At 30.0% G+C, this 22,396-nt stretch overlaps 1 protein-coding gene across 11 annotated transcripts in view; it reads right to left on the bottom strand.

The window, feature by feature from the left end:
• LOC145319742 (gamma-aminobutyric acid receptor subunit beta-like) overlaps positions 1 to 22,396 on the bottom strand; it is a 79,044-nt gene that overhangs the window by 39,585 nt on the left and 17,063 nt on the right. For 3 of the 11 annotated variants that reach the window (XM_080162067.1, XM_080162063.1, XM_080162065.1), the window contains exons 3-4: positions 16,762 to 16,853; positions 2,140 to 2,207 (exon numbers count right to left, since the gene is read on the bottom strand). In XM_080162067.1, the coding sequence (XP_080018193.1) occupies positions 2,140 to 2,207; positions 16,762 to 16,853 (160 nt within the window). Of the gene's footprint in view, positions 1 to 2,139; positions 2,208 to 2,644; positions 2,710 to 3,604; positions 3,673 to 16,761; positions 16,854 to 22,396 lie in introns of those variants that run through there. The other 8 variants (XM_080162062.1, XM_080162066.1, XM_080162064.1 and 5 more) reach the window with 5 other exon arrangements.

Raw genomic sequence — 22,396 nt, 5'->3', positions numbered from 1 at the left:
CTATTTTCTGTAAAAAGAAAGCTTGTTACAAAAAAAAGCCAAACATGCACGCATTTGCAAATAAAAATGTTGTTTAAAATCCTGTTTTAAACTTGAAAATGTCAGTGTTAAAAAGTGTGTTCTGTCATCTCGTGGAATTTATAAATTATTCCTGTAAATGTTTAAGGGTTCTAAACAAAAATAGTTTTTCCCAGAAAGGATTTCACTTTCATAAATGTGGAAAAGTAACACGGAAGTGAGAAAGATAAATTATTTTTATAGAATTTTATTTCAAACTAAAAATTGCAGTTGAATAAAGATGGGGGTAATATGAAATATATTGAAAAACGAGCATATCTATAATACAAAGTAGAATGATGTCTCTCCGTCCATCTGTCTGTCCGTCTGTCCCTTAAGATCTCGGTAACCACTAAAGCGATCGGATTCTACTCTTCAGGGAATATACCTATTGGTCGTGTGGTGGTTTTAGGTTATTTTCTTGGGGGGTGAGACACCCCCAACCCCCCAAAAAACAAAAAAAACCTCACGCCATTTTTTTAAATTATTTAAAATAGTGGTGGAGTGGGGGATCTCCAAAAATAAAAGATGTAATGGAAAAAAGCCCCTAGAGGCTAGGGGCGAAGCCGCTAGTTTAGAATATTGTATGGAAACTAAGAATCAAATATGGTTTAAGGCTAAACACACAGATATTGTGAGACACAAAGCGCAAAGAAAAGATTAAGTCTGCCTCTTTGCTACAGATATAAATGTGTATATAAGGTAAAGGGATCTAAAGGGATAAGACAATGGCCGAAAAATTGTGAACAACCCCAATGATGATACACAAAATTACCCCTTCTGAAGATTAAAATGTGTGGTTGAAATGTTTGAACAACCAACTTAATAACCCAACCAATCAAAATTCACTTAATTCCCCAAAGTTTTTAAGCTAACGAATAAGAAAACGTTAGTAAAAAAGCTTTGGGGACTAGTGTAATAAACAGCCCATTGTCCTATCTCTCTCTGGGTAAATACTATGATCGGAATGCATTTACTTCCGTATATTATTACCATAACCATAGCAAAGTGTTTCCTTTTTTAAAAGACACAATCCTTACAATAAAGTGACAGGATGTCATATATGTCTTTTTGTCTGTCTGTCTGTTTGTACCAAAGGATCTTGTTAACCGCTGAACCGAAATGGTTCTTCTTTACAGGTTAGGTTCTCCTGGGAAGAATTATAATTTATAACCTTACCACCAAAAAAAATTGCCAATAGAAAAAAATTCGCCCACCTCAAACAAAATTATCGAATTCAATTCCCCCTCCTCAAGTGCCCCTAAATGCCTTTAGGGGAGTAGCCGCTAGTTAAACATAAATAGGAGTAGATATATAGGCAAAGTATTGTGTACCAAATGTATTCAAAAGTGCAGATCATGTGATTTGCGAGCCTGTTACATTTGCGAAATTGAATGCATGCCAATTTTGTCACCTACATATTGTATCTTTTAAAGGATTAAAAATAAAGATATCTGAGGAGGATTCTTTAAAAAAAATTGCCCCACAAATCGCTTAGTGGGGCAAAATTGTTTATGTGAAAAATCCACCAAAATCACATCAAAAATATACAAAAATTAAACAAAATTATAGAAGGGTTATTAATATAAGATTTTATTTAATTTTTGTAGATTTTTTATGTGATTTTGGAGGATTTTTCACGAAAACTGTGTGAATTTGAGTATTTAAAGAAGGATTCATTTTATATACTACTTTTAAAGCAAAGCTTCTCTATAATTTTTAAGTGTATTAGAAATTTTTATATGTAATAACAAATAATTTTTTTTTTCTTCAGAAAATTTAATGAATAAGGATTTTAGAGTCGCGGCTCCTTATTTCATAGAAGAAAAAAATAGTTGTCTAAATCCTACTTTAATAAAATTTAAAAGAATATAAAGAAAGCTACAGCAAAAATGTTCAAAAAAAAAGCAAAGATGACAAAGTTATGTAGGGCCAGCCTGTTTTGTAACACATCCAAACATTTAACTCGTAATTGCACCACTAGGTGGCCAGGCAACAATACGTTGTATCATAGGTGTAGTACCATAATTATACTGTATTTTCTCACATAAAAAAGTTGTTTAATTTAAAAAATGACTGTACCATGAGTACTTCTGATACTGAGCAGATGGAAAGAACAAACATACTGACCCCAACATTTACCGGGTCTCCTGCAACAGGAAAAGCAGAGCTTTATAACTTAGCAGCTGCAATACTAGCTGAATAGTAAATCCTCTAAAAATTTAATATGCAACTTAGTAACCAGTCACCAGAATCATTTGGTCAATAGTGATAAAGTTTTTATGGAATTCTTCCGAAATTAAAAAAATCATTCTACATTTATAAAAAAAAATTTGAGTTTTTTTGTAATGTTAGAAGATTTTTAATATTTATATTGTGATTTTTCTGGCAACAAAAACTAAAAACTGCAAAATTAAATTCATAAGAAATTTACTTTTAGTTTTTGTCAATTAAAATCTATTATTAAATTATATTTTGTAACTAAAATTGACAAAAACCAAAGTTTTTTTGTTTTGTTTTTATGACAAGTTTGTTTAAAATATTACGACTAACATCGACAGGTATGATGATTACTTGATAATCTAACCTAATTGTCTAAAATTCTAGATGATAATTTATTGTGCCACACTCTCAATCCAGGTGCACACCACACTTAAAACAAAGAGTTATTCTTAACATTTCAACTTTTTTGTAAGAAAAAATATGAATATGTCCAATGATTTCAAAAATCATTTACTGGAAACAAATCATATAAAAATAAAGGGGTCTTATGTGCTTGGTAACAAATAAAAAGTAGATTTTAAATTAAAAAAGGGAGTTCTCAAATATAGGTATTAAATGACTATCTCTGTGTATCTCTTACCAAACCAAACATACCCTTATACCAAATAAGTTAACCTTTAATTTTTACGCCAAAAAATTTATGTAAATAAATTTATCAAAAGTTTGCAAATTTTCATTAATCATTTTTTGTAAATAATTGTGTTTATCCAGACTAAAATTTGTAAATAGTTTAACAACTTAAACACTGTAAAGATTAATTATTTTCAATTTGACCTTAGCAAAAAGTTTAATGATAAGGAAAACTCTTTATTTTTACTTTATTTTTAAAACAATTTAAGATTATTAATGTTAATATAATGCAAATGAAAACAAATGGGTTTTAATGATAAATTATCTAAATCTTTGATATAGTGTATAGGTTTTAATATCTATGATTATTATGAGAGAGAATATTATACTAATTAAGAAACTACATAATGCAAAATTTTATTTTAGTAATATATAAAAGTATTGTGAGCTATTTAAGAAAGAATACTAATAATAAAAAAGCCCAATTTTGATTTTAATTATTTTTTTTATTATGAGTATTCTTAGTGCTAACTTTCCATGTACTCTGTACAGGGTAAAGACCAAAAAAACTCTCTTGTATTAAAATAATTCTGGATGTATTTTGCTTATTTTTTAAAAAATAAAATGCAATTGTTTTGATACAAGAAGAGTTTTTTTTATATATGATTTATAATGTAAACTAATATGTCCTAACCATTCCGACTTCTGATAGTTCTGATATAGACAGAATAAACATTGATACGCCTACGTGCACTGCAGGTCCTAAAATTAAGGCGAGTACTAGAGTGTATTATATAGTGGCGTTGCCCCATGCCTTTAATGACTTTACTCCTTAGGGTCAGTCAATCTCATACATCAATTTTTTATTAAAATGAAAAAGAAAAAAGCTAAATTTTTTGTAATAGTAGATTTTTTCTCAGACATATCCAATCCAATCGCAAAATAGCCTAAAAATAGCCTAAGAACATGTAAAACAATGAGGCAATCCATCAAATAATCTTTTATTTATAGGAGACAAAGACATACACACACCTTACTACCTTATCGGAAACGTTATCAGTTGGGGTTAATCAAGGCTAAGTTTTGTTACATTTAAAAATTATCAATTTTGTAATATTTAAAACTATAATTTAGCACAAATTTACCCCTCGTGAGTTAGAAATAAAAAGAATTTAATGATCATAAATTTTAAATCATCATAAAAGTATAAATTTGGTATGCCCTAATAAAAATTTTGTTACCAATTATTTATTGTTTTATGATTAATAAATTCCTTTGGTACACTTTTTATTATGGATAAAATACTAATCTTCCATAAAAGGATTCTGTTGTTAAACACTTAACTTTAAATACCAAAAACCTTATAAAATAAAAATTTAAAAAATTTCATTATTTATTTCTGATATCTAAAGTTAAATAGTATTAAGTCTGAACCTAAATAAATTCTTACAATAATTATAGTATATGGTTATACTATGTTTCAAATATTAAAAAATCTTATCAAAATTATATAATAATCAAAAAGGATATATTACTATTGGAAAATAATAAGATATAAGATAATGAATATATTCTAAGTTTAGCATGCTTTTAATACAATAGATTAAGATGGGTACTTCAATATCAAACAATTATATTCAATCAATTTTTTCCAGTATGGCTTCGAGACCTGAAAATATCCACTGGATCAGAACCGGTTCTCAGAATATCTGAAAACTTATGTATAACATCGTATTACACATAATTTTTTAGGAATATTAAAATAATTTCATAAAATTAATACCAGTTTTGTTTACCTTGGCCTTTGTTCCCTCGAGGGCTAACAAAACTGGTTTTAACAGTATCATTTTTTAATTTCCATTTCCGCAGAATGTTATCTATAATACGATGCAATCAATAACTATTCTACAATTTACCAACAACGTAAAATTTAGTAATTTATGTATGTTAGACTTTAGTAAAGTGTTTGATTTGTGCAATAACTGAGCCCTTAACGTAAATTATAAACAAATAATTTTCTTTAGCTACATAAACATTATAGAATAGCCATAAAAAAGTAAATTTAAAACATTTTGTATTTTTCAGTATTAATTAAAGCAATGTTACTTTATAATTATAATTATTCATTCGTCTTTCTGTCAAATTTGTTTAGTTTTGTCTTATATATTTTTAAACTCTACATAGCTTAACCTTCTTCTGTGATCTGTAAATTCAAGGCCTAGTGTTATATTTATACTTTTTTCTATAAATATAATAATATAATATATATTTTTGGCAGAAAGAAACAAAGTCTATAGATGAATGATTAATATTCTAACAGACATTTCTTAGAGAAAATTTCTTAACCATTAATTTTCTTTCTTAATGGGTAATCTTATCTCTTTATGAAAATTCCTTGTTAAATTTTCTTATTAAAAAGAAATTACACATTCTTTGGGAACATTTTTTTCATATATAAAAAAAATTATTAAAAAGACAAGGACAATTATGGCAATATAGTGTGCAGCTTTAAAAAACTGCTAATCTATTTTATGAACAGGCAGAAATCTCTTTATATCACCAGTAAAAAAGGGGATAAATTAAAAAAAATTTGGCCAAAGTATCCCGATTTGCGTCATATTCAATTGTCTATTATTCTAATATGACGACATTCGGGATATTTTAGACACAAGTTTTGAAATTTATCACCTTTTTTATAGGCACTTTTAAAAGCTTTAACAGGCAGGTCAATTAGCTTTTAATTCCTATTGGTTTAATATGGGATGCGCCTAAACTGACAGAACTAATAACATTTTTATTTTAATGAGAGCAATAATAAAGTTCAATATAAAATTACAAATTGACAAAGCCTTTTATACTGAGTCTATTCTCATTTGTCTAATATTTAGCTTTGCGTTCTAGACTTCCCTCCTGATAATGAGATAATATTATCTTACTTCCAGTCCCATCACACACACACACAAACACCAACACATACACACACACACACACACACACAAGCACCCACTAAAATATACACACACACACACACTCATACCACATCTAACCACAACAAAACATAAACGAAATAAACAAGTTACCTATACTTCTCTCTATTTCTTTCTTTCTTTCTCTACCTACTAGCGGCTACGCCCCTAGAGGCCTCTAGGGGCATTTGAAAAGAATCGAATTTTATAACCTAATCTTATTATTTTAGATTTTAAAAGAAAAATAAATAAAAAATTTGGGGGGGAATTTTTTTTTTATTTTAGTTATAAAAAAATTAAAATTTTATTTTTTTTTGGGGGGGGGGATTTTTTCTAGGGGCGATTTCTCTTCGGAGGGTGGTGGTACCCTCCCCCAAAATAGTTATAAACCATCCCGGGACCTATGAGAAGCTACCCTGTTAAGGAGAACCCCATCGGTTCAGTGGTTAGCGAGATCCTTCGGTACAAACACACAAACACACAGACATCATGTTACTTTAGTATAAGGATATTCTTTACCTTTATCTATCTATTTATTTCAACTTCTTTCTTTTATCAAATTAGGTATCTTTCGATAAAGTCTAAGCCATTCCTTTTCAATTTTCATATTTTTTTAAAGTACAGAAACAAATTTATCTTTTTTTAGCATTTCATATCCTAATATGAAAGTAACAGCATGTCTGTATGTTTGTACCAAAGGATCTCGCTAACCGCTGAACCGATATGGTTCTCCTGAACAACAGGTTTATAAATATTTTGGGGGAGGGTACAACCATCCTTTCAACAAAAATTAACCCCCCCCCCCCCTCCACAAAAAAATAACCCCCACTCAATTGCCCCTAGAAGCCTCTTGTGGTGTATCCACTAGTTTCATTTACACCAAAAGAAATTGAAAATAAATGTTTTGTAGTAATTAATGCAGCTGCAGTCATAAACAAACACAACAACAAAAAACTTTACATTCTTACTAATGAGAGTTTTCAAAAGTTTATTTAAATTTAATTTAATTCAGTAAAAATACATTTTCTTTGGATAATTAGAATTTTAGTTTAATGAAATATTTAAACAATTGTAAATTAAAGCTAATTTAAAGAAATGAACTCTACCGCAATGACAGACGGTTAATCTCTGATTATTGAGTAGCTTCACCTATAAAAATATGCAAAATTACATATTAATGATAAATAGTTTATAATAATATATTATTTTGTTATAAAATAGAATATGTCCATTTATGCACTTGGTATAATTGTATTTAATAGCACTCAATTATTTGTTTAGAAGTACAGCTTCTCTATAATCAGGATAAATCCATACGTCCGTCTGTCACTCCATAATTTAATTTTAGCAGTAGACTTTATGAATCACAAGATTTTTTTCTTCTCTATTTCAGTTTAATGTATTTTTGAAGATCTATAATGAAAGTATTTGTTTTCTTTTTTTTTGTAATTAAATATCTAAATTAACACATTAATTATTGTAATAGTATTAGGGAGGGAGGGAGAGGACATTATGCTGTAAATTACACTAGTACTCAGAGTTTATAAGCATGTTATTTTATTCGTTGACTAAATACTTTGGGTACTTTTATAAAATCTTGAAATTTACAGTGCCCATACTTTTAAATAATAATTTCAATCTACAGGATAATAATAATAATAAATAAATGATTTTTAGTTTTAGCGTTCAATGTCTTAGACCTTTAGTTTTCTAATAATATACGTTATGTGCATGTTAGACTCAGGAGTTTAAAGGTCAGTATTATAATTTTTGTGTTGTTTTAAGCGCTGCTACTCTATAATTGGTTAGGTGGTACGTAGGTACTCTATTCGTCCTACTGTAATAGCAAAATAAGAAAATGAATTGAACCTTTCACTTTAAAGTTCTTATCGCAACAAAAAAATGGTGTTATCTGCAATTTTTATAAATATTTTTTTCCCCTTCACAAATACCTTCTACTATTGTTATTGATAATATTAAGACATAATTGATAATTGAGTAGCTCTCTGAATGTAAATATATAGAAAAAGTAATTGTAATATAATTATTAAAGGTATTATATTAGGATAAGGATCGTTTTCCTAACAAATGGAAATCAAAATAGTCAAGAATTTTTTTTAAAGTAATGGACAATACCAAATTTGTAACCTTTCATATAAAGAAGTAGAGCTTTTTTGTCCGTTAAGATCTCGATAACTCCTGAGCTAAGCAGATTGAGTTATTCATTTATAGATTGGCTTCTCATACATAAGTCCTGGTAATTGTTTTAAGAAATTTTATTATTTAAATATTTTTATGAATGGTTTAGGCTATTTTATTGAAACAGATGAAGTAATTTCAGTAACAAAACTTTTAAAAATTTTTCTTGTTTTTTAGAAATTATTTAATGAACAAGAAAGTTATTTAGTCTATCTTTTAAGTTTTTTGATGATTACACTTCCCAGATTATTTTGTGAATGTTTTGTGTTTATGTAAGTCTGGATTATTATTCCCACTTCAGATAATACTATTTGCAATATTTAAAGAATAAGTTATTTTTAATATACAACCGTCAAATAGCATGAAACCTATCCTAGCCCATTACACAACTACTCTAAAAATTATGGAACGATCGGTCCAGCTGCTTGCTAGTTCCTCTCGAACACACAGGCAAACATTATATTACTTTAGCAAATATGATTGCTCAGTCCTGTCATATATAGTATTATTGAAAGCGAAGTATGTCTATAATGATTTCTATACTGCCTTACGTTAGAAGGGCATGAGGGACAACAAAAAGTTTAGCAACGTTATTCTATTGATTTTAATATTTTGAAAATTGCAGAAATAATATGAGAGATTAAGCAACATTAACTGTTGATTTTATCTATCTAAAAACTAAATAAACACTTTCTGCCATTAGTAAGCGTGAAATCTAGTTTTAATCTGATTTACAATTGTTCCGTAAATGTCATAATTCTGTACTTTTCCGCCATTAACTTATAGCCTTTAGTATACCTGTAGGCCGTTTATTTAAATGACAAGAAAAATGTTATTGTGTCCATAAGAAGTGAACAATTGCATTGTTGCTTCAAAAAGTTGGCACACAACACCCCATCAACATTTTCTGCCAATATGGCGGCCATTTCATTCTTCAACAGTCATTCAACCAGAAAAACAGAACATCATTTGCTTAAAGGGGTAGTTACATAAAGGACATTTTAAAAGTTTAAATTTAAGTAACACCTGCTTTAAAATGGCGGTGTAATTGAAATAACATAACAATTTAACCCTTATATCGATGGAATATCAATATGATGATAATATGTCAGCAATGTAAACTTTTAGTAAAGGCCATAAATTCGACATCAAAAGTAAAAAACTAACCGATATAATGTCATACATGACCATATAGCCGACAAAAATCATTGAAATTGCATAGCGAATTCTTTGAGATTATAATTCATGATTGCAAAAATACAAAATTCACTATCAATTCTTTATTGTAATTGAGTCAATAAGGTTTCCAAATGAACGTAGCCAACGGTAGGACAAACGGACAGACTAGAATCTTTGAATAGCTTCGCTATTTTTACTATGCATGACCTACAAGTCTATAGTATGTGATGTGGGCAAATAACAGGTTGGATAATTCTTATAGCTTGTATAGCTTGTGCCAAAAAAGGTTGGAAAGTCGTGTAATCATGTTTTTATACTGCAGGGAAAAGTCAATGGTGAAGAAAAAGAATCTATTTGGTTTTATACTGCAGGGAAAAGTTAATAGAAAAGAAAAAAGGACCTGTTTAAGTTGTGCAGCTACTCAATAATTAAGATTTGTCTGTAGTTTGTTTAATTAAATTTTTAACAGATCTTACATTATTAGTTATTAATTAAAAGCGAAGCTTTTTAAATTTGGAGACGAGGGTACGTTTGTCCGTTAAGTATAGGGGCTAATGCTATAATTATTAATTTTATATTTGTTAATTCCTGTAATAATAGGTACAATTTAGAATGCATCGCCAAAAAAGTCATTGATTTTAAGATTCGATTTTTATTGCCTCGTCCCTGCTTATTTATATTCTGTATGTATGTATGTAATGACATATATCGCAGATTTATTTGTAAAACACAAAAGAAATCTTTTGTTCAGTTGAATGGTGTTTGCTAACAATAGAATTTAGGATCATTCTATCCACATTAGAATACTCAATATTAGGCTAACAAACATCGATTTTTTGCTCAGAGTTATATAGAATTTTTATTTCTTTGATTTTATGGACATTGTAAATCTTGTTAAGTGTATATACATAAAATTATAATGACTCTTGTACAAGCCTAATAATCTAAACGTCGAGACTAGAGCAATAATTGTGAAAGTACAATCTTTTACATCTAATATAAAGTCTGTATAACATGAGTAGGGCATAGTCAGCAATCAGTAAATAAGTCAGTTGAGCCAAAAATTTTATCAAATTATCATCTGTGGAATTTCTCAAATATGGCTTTAAAACTGATTAATATCCGAAAAATCATATATAACAAGTCGTATTACAGACAATTTTATCATAAAATTAATAACAGTTTAGTTAGCTTTGGCCTTACACCTCTGGGGGCTAACAAAACTGGTTTTATTATTTTTATTTTACAATTTAATATCCGCAGAAAGCTGACTATATAAATACGATGCGATAAATAACTATTCTTAAATCTAATATTAATTTGAAGAGGCGGGAATCAAACACGTTACTTAAGTCTAAACTACATAAATGTTAGTTTTCAATTATATCGTTGTTAAAACTGCCAGCTTTTTTAAAATATTTTTATCTTTATGTCTATATCAGTAATATTAACTATGTCGACTTTATAAATTAATTAAAAGTGGGCATGGCTGACACATATAGTTTTTTTCCATATACCTTTCCCTGCATCTCTTTATGATGATACTTTCTGGTTTAACAATAAGATCATGGGATCACTTCACAAGGTGGGCTTTCACTTCCACATATCATCACACCCGCATTGCGTTTCATATGTGTAAAAACCAGGGAGGGGGTGGAAATTAGGTTGTTTATTACATTAGTCCCAAACGTCTTATTATAACGTGTTCTTGCTCGTTGGCTTAATAACCTTGGGGACTTTTATTAAATTTTGATTGCTTGGTTCATTTAGTTAAGTGTTCAAACGTTTCAACAACTATGTAAGGGGTAATTTGTGTATCTTCATTAGGGATGTACATTAATATATCAGTCATTGTCTTATCTCTTTAGATCCCTGGTAAAAAGACACAATCCTTATACTAAAGTAACAGGATGTCTGTTTGTGTGTCTGTGTGTTTGTACCGAAGGATTTCGCTAACCGCTGAACCGATCGGGTTCTCCTTAACAGGTTCCGGGAAGGTTAATAACTATTTTGGGGGAGGGTAAAGATCAGAATGAAGTAAAGGGCAAATGATAATTTGAACTTTGCGGTTCTGATAATTTGCTGAAGTGATTCTTGTGCAGAAGTGAAAGCATATCCTACCCATACAGACATAGTAAAAGCTGGTAGTAATGTACAGATCATTATTATTACTACATCACTATATACCAAGGATGACAACATCCATAAAAGCGAAGCACTGAAACGGTAGGACAAACGGACATTAACACTTGTATAGTGTCAGAACTGAATAATAATAATATATATGTATAAGAGTCAAAGCAAAATTGTAAGTAAATTTGTTGAAAAACTGCTTGATTTAGGATAATGTTTATGGACATACTTACATTTTTAGGACTTGATTATAGAGTTGCTTCACTTATTACATTATACTTTGTTGTCCCAGGAATCAATATACTAAAAATCAGATCAATCGGATGATTAGATCACATAAAAATTTGTTGTTAAAAAGTAAAAAATCAACATGTTTAAAATGGACGTACGGACATTTTGGTGATGATTATAGAGTTGCTACACTTTCTAAATAGTACACAACTATTAAAGGAATCACCATGCAAAATTTTAAATCGATAGGACAATTCTAACATGCCTAAATTAACGAAAAAAGCTATCCGTTACGGACGTACGGACGGACGGACCTACTCTAATTATAGAAAAGCTTCGCTTTTAAAAAGGACTATACGGCCATAAGTAGCGAGGCAAACAAAACAAACCAACAAATAATGCTCAAAGATTTTAGAATTAAACAACAAATAATTAATAGAGTAGCTTTGCTATAAGGAATTAGTATTGCTATCTATTGATTCAAAGAGCCAAAATGAATTGTTATGGAATCAGAATTACCGTGTTCAGTCAGACTTAAACAGTACATTTGTTTCCATAGTATCATAGTTATTCTATGATTATAACCCGCGACCGTGGCTCAACACGTAGCGCATCCGCTCGTCGTCGGGAAGGTGAAAGGTTTGAAACTCGGCCCGACACCGCGTCATAACTAAAGACGTTAAAAATGGTTCCCACTGCTACTATGTCAGATGCGCGACGTAAATAGTTAGAGTGAGGGGAATGCCTTGGCCCAAAACAGGCGCAACTCGCTACCATGCACAGTTGGGACTTCTCAGACAAAGGTCGTGCATCTCAGAGAGTTGGTTGTCTGATGGGTGAATGAACGCTTTACATCGAAATCATAAGTATTGTATGTATGTTTCAAGGTGCGTGGAGAGAGGTCTAGTTACCTAGTACCCGAAGCGACACCTAGCCCCCTAGAGTCTTAACTCTTACTTTATGATTATAGTATATAGGAATCTCCGTCTGTTTGACTGTCTGTAATTATTAAAGTTATTTATTGTTTTGTATTTCATAAGTAAATAGCTAGGTAAAAAGTATAAATGTCTGTCAAAAGTCATTTTTGTATTTTCTTTCTTATTCACGGTTTTAAAATAACTTTTTTTTATATGTTTGTGACTCATATTATATCATAGTGTACTTCAGTTTCATAAGTACTGAAAAAATTGCAAAAAAAAATATAAGCAAATATAAAAATTCAAAATAAAATTGAATCATAAATGTTTTGGATGATGTAAGTTTCGAAATCCGAAGCTTTTCTTCATATAATTATAGACAAACGTTTAATTTAGAAAGTTAGATTTTTCCTCTTAAATATAAACTTTGAGAGAGAAATCCTGTAAAAATTAGGTATAATCTAGCAGACGACGCGAAAATCAATTATCAATAAATCAAAAAAAGTTTTGTTAAGGAATCTAAATATGATTCTGCTTCTCATATCTAAAAAAAACTCTGTCAGTCTATTATTGTATTCGTTTGTCCGACTTTCTTTTATTTTTTAAGCTTTGCCTATATTTATGTTTTCATCCTTGTTTTGTTTGAGTTTGATCAATGCAAAACCATTCAATAATTTGAACAAATTAAAACAACAACAAAAACAACAGCTTGGTATTCAAACAATAGAAAATTGTACAAAATAATAAAGGAAAAAGGATTATTTTGTTCTTTACTATCTCTACTGCACTATATTTTCCCTAGAACTAAAAAAAGGTCCAAAAATTGTTAGGTTACAATAATTTGTGAGATGTATAGAGCAACGTATGGTTGAAATAATGAAAATTTGGAAAATGGGGTTTTACGCGGGATTACACCAAAATATCCAATAAATGCAAATATGTTTTACAAATAACAACTTAGATTTTCCCTATAAAGTACCTTTCTGAAATGTATAAAACCGAATAAATAAATATTTTTTTATCATAAAAAAATCTATAATAATTTCTTTAAAAGAAGTTGTATCAACTTTTTTTTTTATAGCTAGCCGGTTCTTTTAGTAAGTAGTAGATGTAAAATTTTTCATAGAATTCAGATATGCAATCGGTTTTTTTGTAGACCTCTTATTTTTTAAGTAATTTAAGTTTTTTAAAAAAATAATTAAGTCGGTTTTAAGGTACTAAAACGCAACAAAATAAAAGAAGAAAATGGCCAGTAAGAACAAAAATAGTAAGATCTTTAATTTGACACCTTACTTTTAAAATTCTGTTGAGTAATTATTGAAAAAATCTATTTTTTTAACCTCGGTATAACAAAAACTTTAGACCTAAATATTTTCTCAAACAGACATAAAAAACATGGGTTCATATATACCTTCAGAATCAGAAAAATATTACGAATCCATTGTAAGCAAAATTGAAAAAAATTAAAAAATTAAAAAATTAAAGAAATGGCCAATTATTTTTTTTGTTCAGACAACACTATTGTCTTCCCTTTTTTACCCCCTCTTTACCCCCTCTTTACCCCCTTCCCATTTTTATACTCAATTGAAGAATTAAGACGTTGCCTGTACAATATAATATGATATTTTCATATAATTCCTTTTATTGTAGTTTATATACTATATTGTAAACTTTTTTTTTCAATTTTGCTTACAATGGATTCGTAATATTTTTCTGATTCTGAAGGTATATATGAACCCATATTTTTTTATTTGTGAAATAATAAAATTAAGTTCAAAGTTTTTATTCTCGTGGGTTAAAAAAATCGATTTTTTCAATAATTACCTGACAGAATTGAAAAAGTAAGGTGTCAAATTAAAGATCTTACTATTTTTGTTCATAATGACCATTTTCTTTCTTTTTTTTGTTGCATTTTAGTACCTTAAAATCGACTTAATTTTTTTTTTTTAAAACTTAGATTACTTAAAAAATAAGAGGTCTACAAAAAAAACGATTGCATATCTGAATTCTATGAAAAATTTTACATCTACTACTTACTAAAAGAACCGGCTAGCTATAAAAAAAATAGTTGATACACCTTCTTTGTTTTAAAAGCATGCTATTATATTAAAGATAGGATAGATAGAGGCAAATAATAATGGCAAAGTATATAAATAAAACTTACTTATAGATGCCTTTAAAAAAAAAGTAATTCACCCCATTCTATCCTATTTGAATAAAAAGTTATATTTCATTGTATTTTGTTTTCAAATATTCTAAAATATTCATTTAAAACAATGTCTTTAGAAGATTTTAAATGAATCTAATAGAATCAGTACTATCAAAAATAACAAAGACGAAATTTTAGTTTTATAACAGATTTTTGTAGTGCAGCTACTATATATAGAAAACAGGGAAAATAAATAGAATGCTTTACGCAACAGACGCAAATTTGTAGAAGAATATCCTACACAGCAAACATAGTACATTTTTTAAAAGCGAAGCTTTTCTATAATTAGGGACGGTCCGTCCGTACGTCCGTCCGTAACGAATAGCTTTTTTCGTTAATTTAGGTATGTTAGAATTGTCCTATCGATTTCTAATTTTGCATGGTGATTCCTTTAGTAATTAGGTACGATTTAGAAAGCGTAGCAACTCTATAATCATTATCAGAATGTCCGTACGTCCATTTTGATTTTTTTACTTTTTTAACAACATAATCTGTATCAAGCAGTTATTTAACAAATTTACTTACAACTTTGCTTCGACTCTTATACATTTATATTCTGATTATTCAGTTCTAACACTATATATAAGTGTTAATGTCCGTTCATCCTACTGTTTCAGTGCTTCACTTTTATGGATGTTATCATCCTTGTTTTATAAATACTATTTACTTTAAATGCTGCGCTTCATATGGACATAATTTAACTGGATGTGTTGTTTATACTAAGCTCTTTTTAAACTTAGTAAGAATTATTTCAAATTTTGTAATACTAAGATACAGAAAACTGAAAGAGTTTATGTAAGCAGAAGTCAGGAACAACAGTGATATTCTTCCGCTGGTCAAAAAAATATTTGTTTTTAAACAAATTTCAGATTAAATTACGTGCTGTACATTTTATTAACAAAAAATAACATATAACAGCAGCTGAAATAGTTGAAAATAAACATTTTCTTGCGGGTATAATATCCCCATTATTCTTGAGGAAACTTTGTTAATTTTAAACTTTTAAGTTTATTGTTTATTTGTACAAAACCTTGAAACAAACATTACAACATTTAAATCTTTAGGATCTACTGCAGTTCACGGTAAAATATTGCTGGTAAGCAATATTTCCAAAAATCTATGAATTTTAAAGGCTGCTAGCTGCCAAACGGCTGAACGTACAGATCATACCCGCTCACCATTTTAAGCGGCATAAGAAGGCCTACAAATAATCTGGAATAGATCCAATTATGCACAGGGAAAGCTTCACTGAAGAAAAAAACTCGTAAAATAGGTCTTTTTCGCGAATTTCTCTGCACTGCGAGATAATTATGCATTATTGATTTATGGCTATTCCAGATTATTTGTATGCCTTCTTATGCTGCTTAAAATAGTGTGCGGGCATGATCTGTACGTTCAGCCGTTTGGCAGCTAGCAGCCTTTAAATTTCATAGATTTTTGGCAATATTCGTTACCAGCAATATTTTACCGTGAACTGCAGTAGATCCCAACATTTAAATCTTTATCTTGGTATTACAAAGAAGAGGGTATTAAAATAAAAATCTTGTATTTCAAGTACTAAAAATTTCATAAATAGCTTTGCATGTAGAAAAAGCATTGGAATCACATTTAAATGATACTAATATAAGAAACATATTTTTATTTTTTAAATATTAAATTAATTAAGCTTCCTTTTTTAAGGTTAATGTGTTTTAATATTCTTGGACTTCAAGATATTTACAATAATCCCCTTCTTCTTTATTTCTTCCATACAAACATTAAAATAGATAAATATTACTACAGATTTAATAATAGGGTTATTAAGGTACAATGGACTGTAAATGATTCTGCCCCTTTAAATATACTCGTTCTGCCATTGGTTACATTTAATTATTCCAATCTTTTAAACAGGGGAAAATAATTGAATGTCCATTGTCCTACCCCTTTATCCTTGTACAAAATAGTTCAAATATAGTGTATTTTATAATTTAAAGAAAACAAAATTTTAAAAATCTACGAAAAAAATGAATAACTTTACCTCCATAATTGGGTCTGACCCGCTTGTCATAACCCAGCTGGAAACTATTGAGCAATTTTGATATGTTCACCTCCTTACCAGGAAAGTCGGACCTAAAATACAAAAACAAGGATGTTAACTATTATCAGGCAGCGGTGCATAACAGAAAATACTTCTTAAATATTAGATTAAACCTGCATGGACATAATTTCTTATAGAGCAATGTATTTCGAGGAATATTCACGAAAAATTTCAAAATTTCCTTTGATTTTTTTAGCGATTCAGTATAGTAATGATTTTTAGAGTAGATTTTCATTAATCATTGAATGATTATTCAAAGAGAACTTGAAAGTCACATTACTTTTACTTGTTTATCTTAAACTAGCGGATTCGCCCCTAGCGTCTAGGGGCTTTGCCCCAAGAGATTTGATCAAACCAATTTTTGTAATTTAGATTTTTAAAAATAAATAAAAAAAATTTTCTTTGGGGGGGGGATTTTTTTATGGGTTGGGAGGGGGTGTAGTCGACCCCACTATTTTGATTTTAGTTTTAAAAAGAAAACAAAATTTTTTGGGGGTGAATAATTTTTGGGGGGTTGGGGGTGTCCCACCTCTCAAGAAAATAGTTATAAACCTTCCCGGGACCTATGAGAAGCTACCCTGTGGTGAAGGAGAGCCCGATCGGTTCAGCGGTTAGCGAGATCCTTCGCTACAAACAAACAAACAGACACACAGACAAACAAACAAACAAACAGACAGACATAGTTCTACTTTGTATTATAGATAGCACCCGAGACGAGTAGACTTGCGGAAGACAAGTTTGTAAAGAATATACGCTACTAAAAAATAAATTGTTTATATAAAAGTTTGGTGTAAACTTTTTCATGAATAAAATTTATACTTCCCAGTCTAGACAAGGATAATCATATTTAATAAACTAATATTCACAAATGAAATGAACAAAGTATACTACAATTAGTCTTTTTTAGGGATAATATACTTTTGAGTATGTTTTTCTCAAGTACATACATGGCACAAATTTACATCATAATCAGATAGTTAGCTCTTTTCGTTAATTTAAACAGGTTAGAATTGTCCTATCGATTCCAAACTTTGCATGATGATTCCTATAGTAGCTAGGTACAATTTAGAAAGCGTAGCAACTCTATAAACAATACCAGAATGTCCGTAAGTCCATTTCAAACATGTCGATTTTTAACTTTTTTGACAACAAATTTTTGTATGTTAAAATTATCTGATTCCTCTGATTTTTTGAAAACTGATTCCTATTACAACAAGGTACAAGGTTATAAGCGAAACATCTCTATAAACAAGTCCCAAGTCCCAAGTCCTTAAACAGTATCATCTATTTATGCAGTTTTGCAACAAATTTTCTTAAAATATTGTTTGTACTGATGCATTAATATTCTGCTAATTCAGTTTGACAATCTACAAGTGTTAATGTCCGTTTGTCCAACCGTTTTAGAGCTTCGCTTTTATGGATGTTGTCATCCTTGTCTTTAGTATAACCTTGTATGGTAAGTATTTCATAATGACATCAATTATATGTCAGCTATGGCCACTTTTATAAACTTCTGCATAATCAACAATAGCAGTTTAATGTTTGTATTACGATTTATACATTTTTACCAACAGTGTGTAAAAGATGTGGGATAAACATCTTTAATCAACTTTCCGGTGACACAAAGTAGCATTTTATGTCGATATAAATACACACTTTACGCTAGCTTATCTGTTACAATCGACACTTGAGGAAATTGGTATTGCCCCCCTGCCAACCCTTTACGCCATTTGTTAGATCAACTTTGAGCAAATGATATTGGTGTGCATACGCTACAAACTAAATATTTGCTGCTTTAAATAGCGAAAATTTTCTGAATATGTATATATATGCTAAATTAGTTTGTAGTTCAGTAGTATTAGTAATGTATAGCAGTAGTTAATTAACAAGCAGCCGCCGTCGGCTAAATCGTATACAATCCACTGCATGAGTTAGTGAACCATCTTAATATTATTAGGATGTCTTTTTGCCTGTAGTGAAGGCGCTCGCTAACCGATATGGTTCTCCTTTACAGTGTAGCTTCTCTAAGAATTAGAAAGATTTTTTTGAGGGAGGATATCTAACCACACCTAAAAAAAAACCCTAATCTTTTTTTAAATTTTCTTTTTGAAACTAAAACCAAAAGGGGGGTATCTAATTCAAGCTTCTATCACTTCAAGTACCCTTAACATCCTAAATGGGCATTGGCGTTAGTTACTTAAAAGTTACTAGCCTCTAACCCCTAGAGAACTTTAGGGGAACATGAGGTGGACCAGAGCGAATACAAACCCTGCTAGGACCTATGAGAAGCTACTCTCTAAAGGAGAACCATATTGGTTAAATGTTTAACAATCCTTTTCTATAGACAAAAAGACCTTGCTAATTTGTATAATACTAGCGGCTTCGCCCCTAGCCTCTAGGGGCTTTGCCCCAAGAGGTAATTAAAAAAATAGGAGCTGCTCAGTATCAATTTCAAAATTTTCTGGAAAAAAAATTGGATATACCCCAGTATCAAATTTAAAATTTAAAAAAAAATGGGGGAATTATTTTGGTTTTTGGGGGGTTGTGGGTGTGCCAACCCCCCAAGAAAATAATCTAAAACCACTACAGGACCAGTAGGTATATTCCCTGAAGAGTAGAATCCGATCGGTTCATTTGTTACCGAGATCTTAAGGTACAGACGGACAGACAGACAGACATCAAGCTATTTTTTATTCAAGATGATAGACCTTGCAATGCTATTTATTCATACAAATATTCTTTGATATGCGATTAATATAATGTTATTTGGCATTTGCTATACAATCATTGTGCTTGTCTTGTATGGACATCCAGAAAATTGACTTGAAGGTGGGAAGCATTACCAAAATGAAATAAGTTTTGGAATGGTTGAACCGAGAGAGATGCATTTCATTACCTACATTTTATACAAACTAATTTATTACATTTACTGTATTTAATGGATTCTTGAACTAAATATAGCTGTTGATTATAAAATGTACTACTATTTTACCCTAAATTTCGTTGGAATTTCCCTATTTTTAGCATTAAGTTTTCTCTATTCTTCTTTAAATGGCTAACGATATTGTGAGTTAGCTATGATTAGCTTAATTTCAAAGCTAACCCATTAGTTATTTGAAATATCTAATAAAACAGATAATAACCATTTTTAAATCTCTCAACAATTACTCCTATAAACTATAAAGTCTGTTACTTGTTTGTTTTCCTTTTATTATGGTCTGATTATATATTCTTCCTTGTATGGATGACGTCATTCTTCATATCTTACTTTAAATAACCTTTCTAGTACAATGTTATTTGTAGATGATAATTTATCATAAGCAACATAAAAATACATTACACAGAAAACAAGAACAGACGGACTTACGGACTAAGTAAGTAATAGACAATAAATGCAGAACCAAATAACTAGAAGAAATGATATTAGTAAAATCAGAACCACAAATATTTTCCAATTTATTTTGATTTTAGCTTAAAGATGAATATTTACTTTCTTGTTGGTTGTAAAAACCTGTAGAAAGCAGACTATGGAGAATATCTAATTATAAAGAAAATGGCATCAATTTGTCTAACTTCTCTCAGCTTAAATCTCATCCTATCTAAGAAAGCAAATATTTTTAGAAATACTAATAATCGTAACACGAAGGTCTTTGTAGTTGCTATTAAAAATGACATCATACAATACAAATGACTAATAATAGGCCAATACACAAACTAATTTACCAATGGCAGGCCAGTATATATTACAATTGACCATTGGTAGGCCAGTTTGGCGTCAATTTTTATAGACACTATAAAAAGCTTTTAGTAATACTTTTGATGAAGTTATATGGGTGAATTGTTACTTAATCTAAAAACAAGTTTTTAAAAGTATTTTCTAAAAAGCTTAGGATTCCTCATACTGTCTGTAACAAGTTATTAAAACATTCATTCCATAAAGACAGATATAAAGACAGGTTGAGGGAATCTAAGATATGCAATAAAATAGACGTTGCTTTTGTGAGAAAATGTGAGTTCAAAATGTCCGAAAATTTAAATTCTTTAATTGCATCTAAAAAATTGTGGTCCTCTACGTCAAAGTGATTAGCGAACACATAAACCTTCCTTTCTTAATGAAAAAAAAATAAGGTGGAGGGGGGGGGGGTTGAACTTTGAGGGATACTTCAAAATTCTTTGCAATTAACCTTTCCATGTCTTATTTCCTCTCTGGCTTGATGAGAATTATAATTCTAACCACATGAAAGATTTTTCCAGAGCATGCATAAATCATCATGGACAAAGAAAAGAATAATAAGAAACAAGGACAATTTCGTCCGCAAGTAATAAAAAGAACAATAAAAAAGTATACAGTAAGAGAAAAGATATTGTTAAACAATGATTACTATCAAGTTTAGACTTTTTTCAGTAATCAATAAGCAAGAGAGTTAATTTTTTTCTCGTATTTATTTGAATCCGGTGGATAGGAAACCGGTTCTCATCCATACGAAAAAACTACGAAAAACTAGCATCGTATTATATCCAGCTTTCTACGAATATAGAAATGTATGGAAAGCCGTTTATAATACGATGCGAGAAATAACTATTATACATTTACAGAGAAGCATTTATTTTTCACAATAATTATCCCTATTAATATTCTACTCTAGAATACAGGGACAAATTTTTCACGGTTCTTGATTATGTAAATAACTTTTGTGCGTGTGTGTGTTGGGGGTGTGTGTGTGTGTGTGTGTGTGTGTGAATGGGAGGGGAATGAGTGTGTGGGCGTGTATTTTAGTGTGTGAGTTTTTGGGAGGTTGGGTAAGCCATCACATTTTCAACCAAGTTAAAATAAGATGACAATAGACAGATATTTTTTTTTAACTTCAGCATTTAGATGTTTTTGAAGAAGTGGGAAGAGGCTATTAAAAGAGAATATTTGATCGATTTAAATCATACGACAAAAGAAAAGCATAAACCAGATTTAAACCGTTCCGCCTCTAGCTTTGTTTGCAGCTGAAACATTAAGCTGAGCGACTGTATTAGCAGCTAAACAAAATGTTAAAGGAGAAAGTCGCTGAAAAAATCAGTATGTGACGTCATAAAAGTGAGGAATTATCCATCTCTTTCTTAAGGGGGTTCTCTTTCCCTCTCCTCCTCTCCTCATTCCTCATTTTTATGACGTCAAAATTTTTGTTTGAGCGACTTTCAACATTCAAAACAAAATTTGAACCGCTCCTTTTTTGCTCAACAGCGGCTGCAGCTCCTTTAAAGCGGTAAATTTGCAGCTATGATATAAACATAAATCTGTTTTCCATATTTTCTCATGGATCTCAAGGGATAAGACAATACGAAATTATAAACAAAATTACCTGCACTGTATATCACTTTATAGCAGTACCCAAAGTTTTTAAGCCAACAGCTAAGATAAAATGGTTTGAAACTTTGGATACCAGTGTAATTTTCAGTGTATTGCTCCCCCCTTCCTGATATTTACTGGAGTGAATAAGGCTGCATACTGCAGACGTATGCAGAAAGGAATATGCAAATAAGAATATGTAAAACATAGTTCTCTTTCAGTATTATAAAATTACCC

Source organism: Acartia tonsa, chromosome 5 (genome assembly GCF_053477335.1).
Source record: "Acartia tonsa isolate MP-2025a chromosome 5, ASM5347733v1, whole genome shotgun sequence".
In the NCBI taxonomy this organism is placed as follows: domain Eukaryota; kingdom Metazoa; phylum Arthropoda; class Copepoda; order Calanoida; family Acartiidae; genus Acartia; species Acartia tonsa.
Note: the sequence above shows the minus strand (reverse complement) of the source record. Positions and strands in the feature narration are given on the sequence as shown.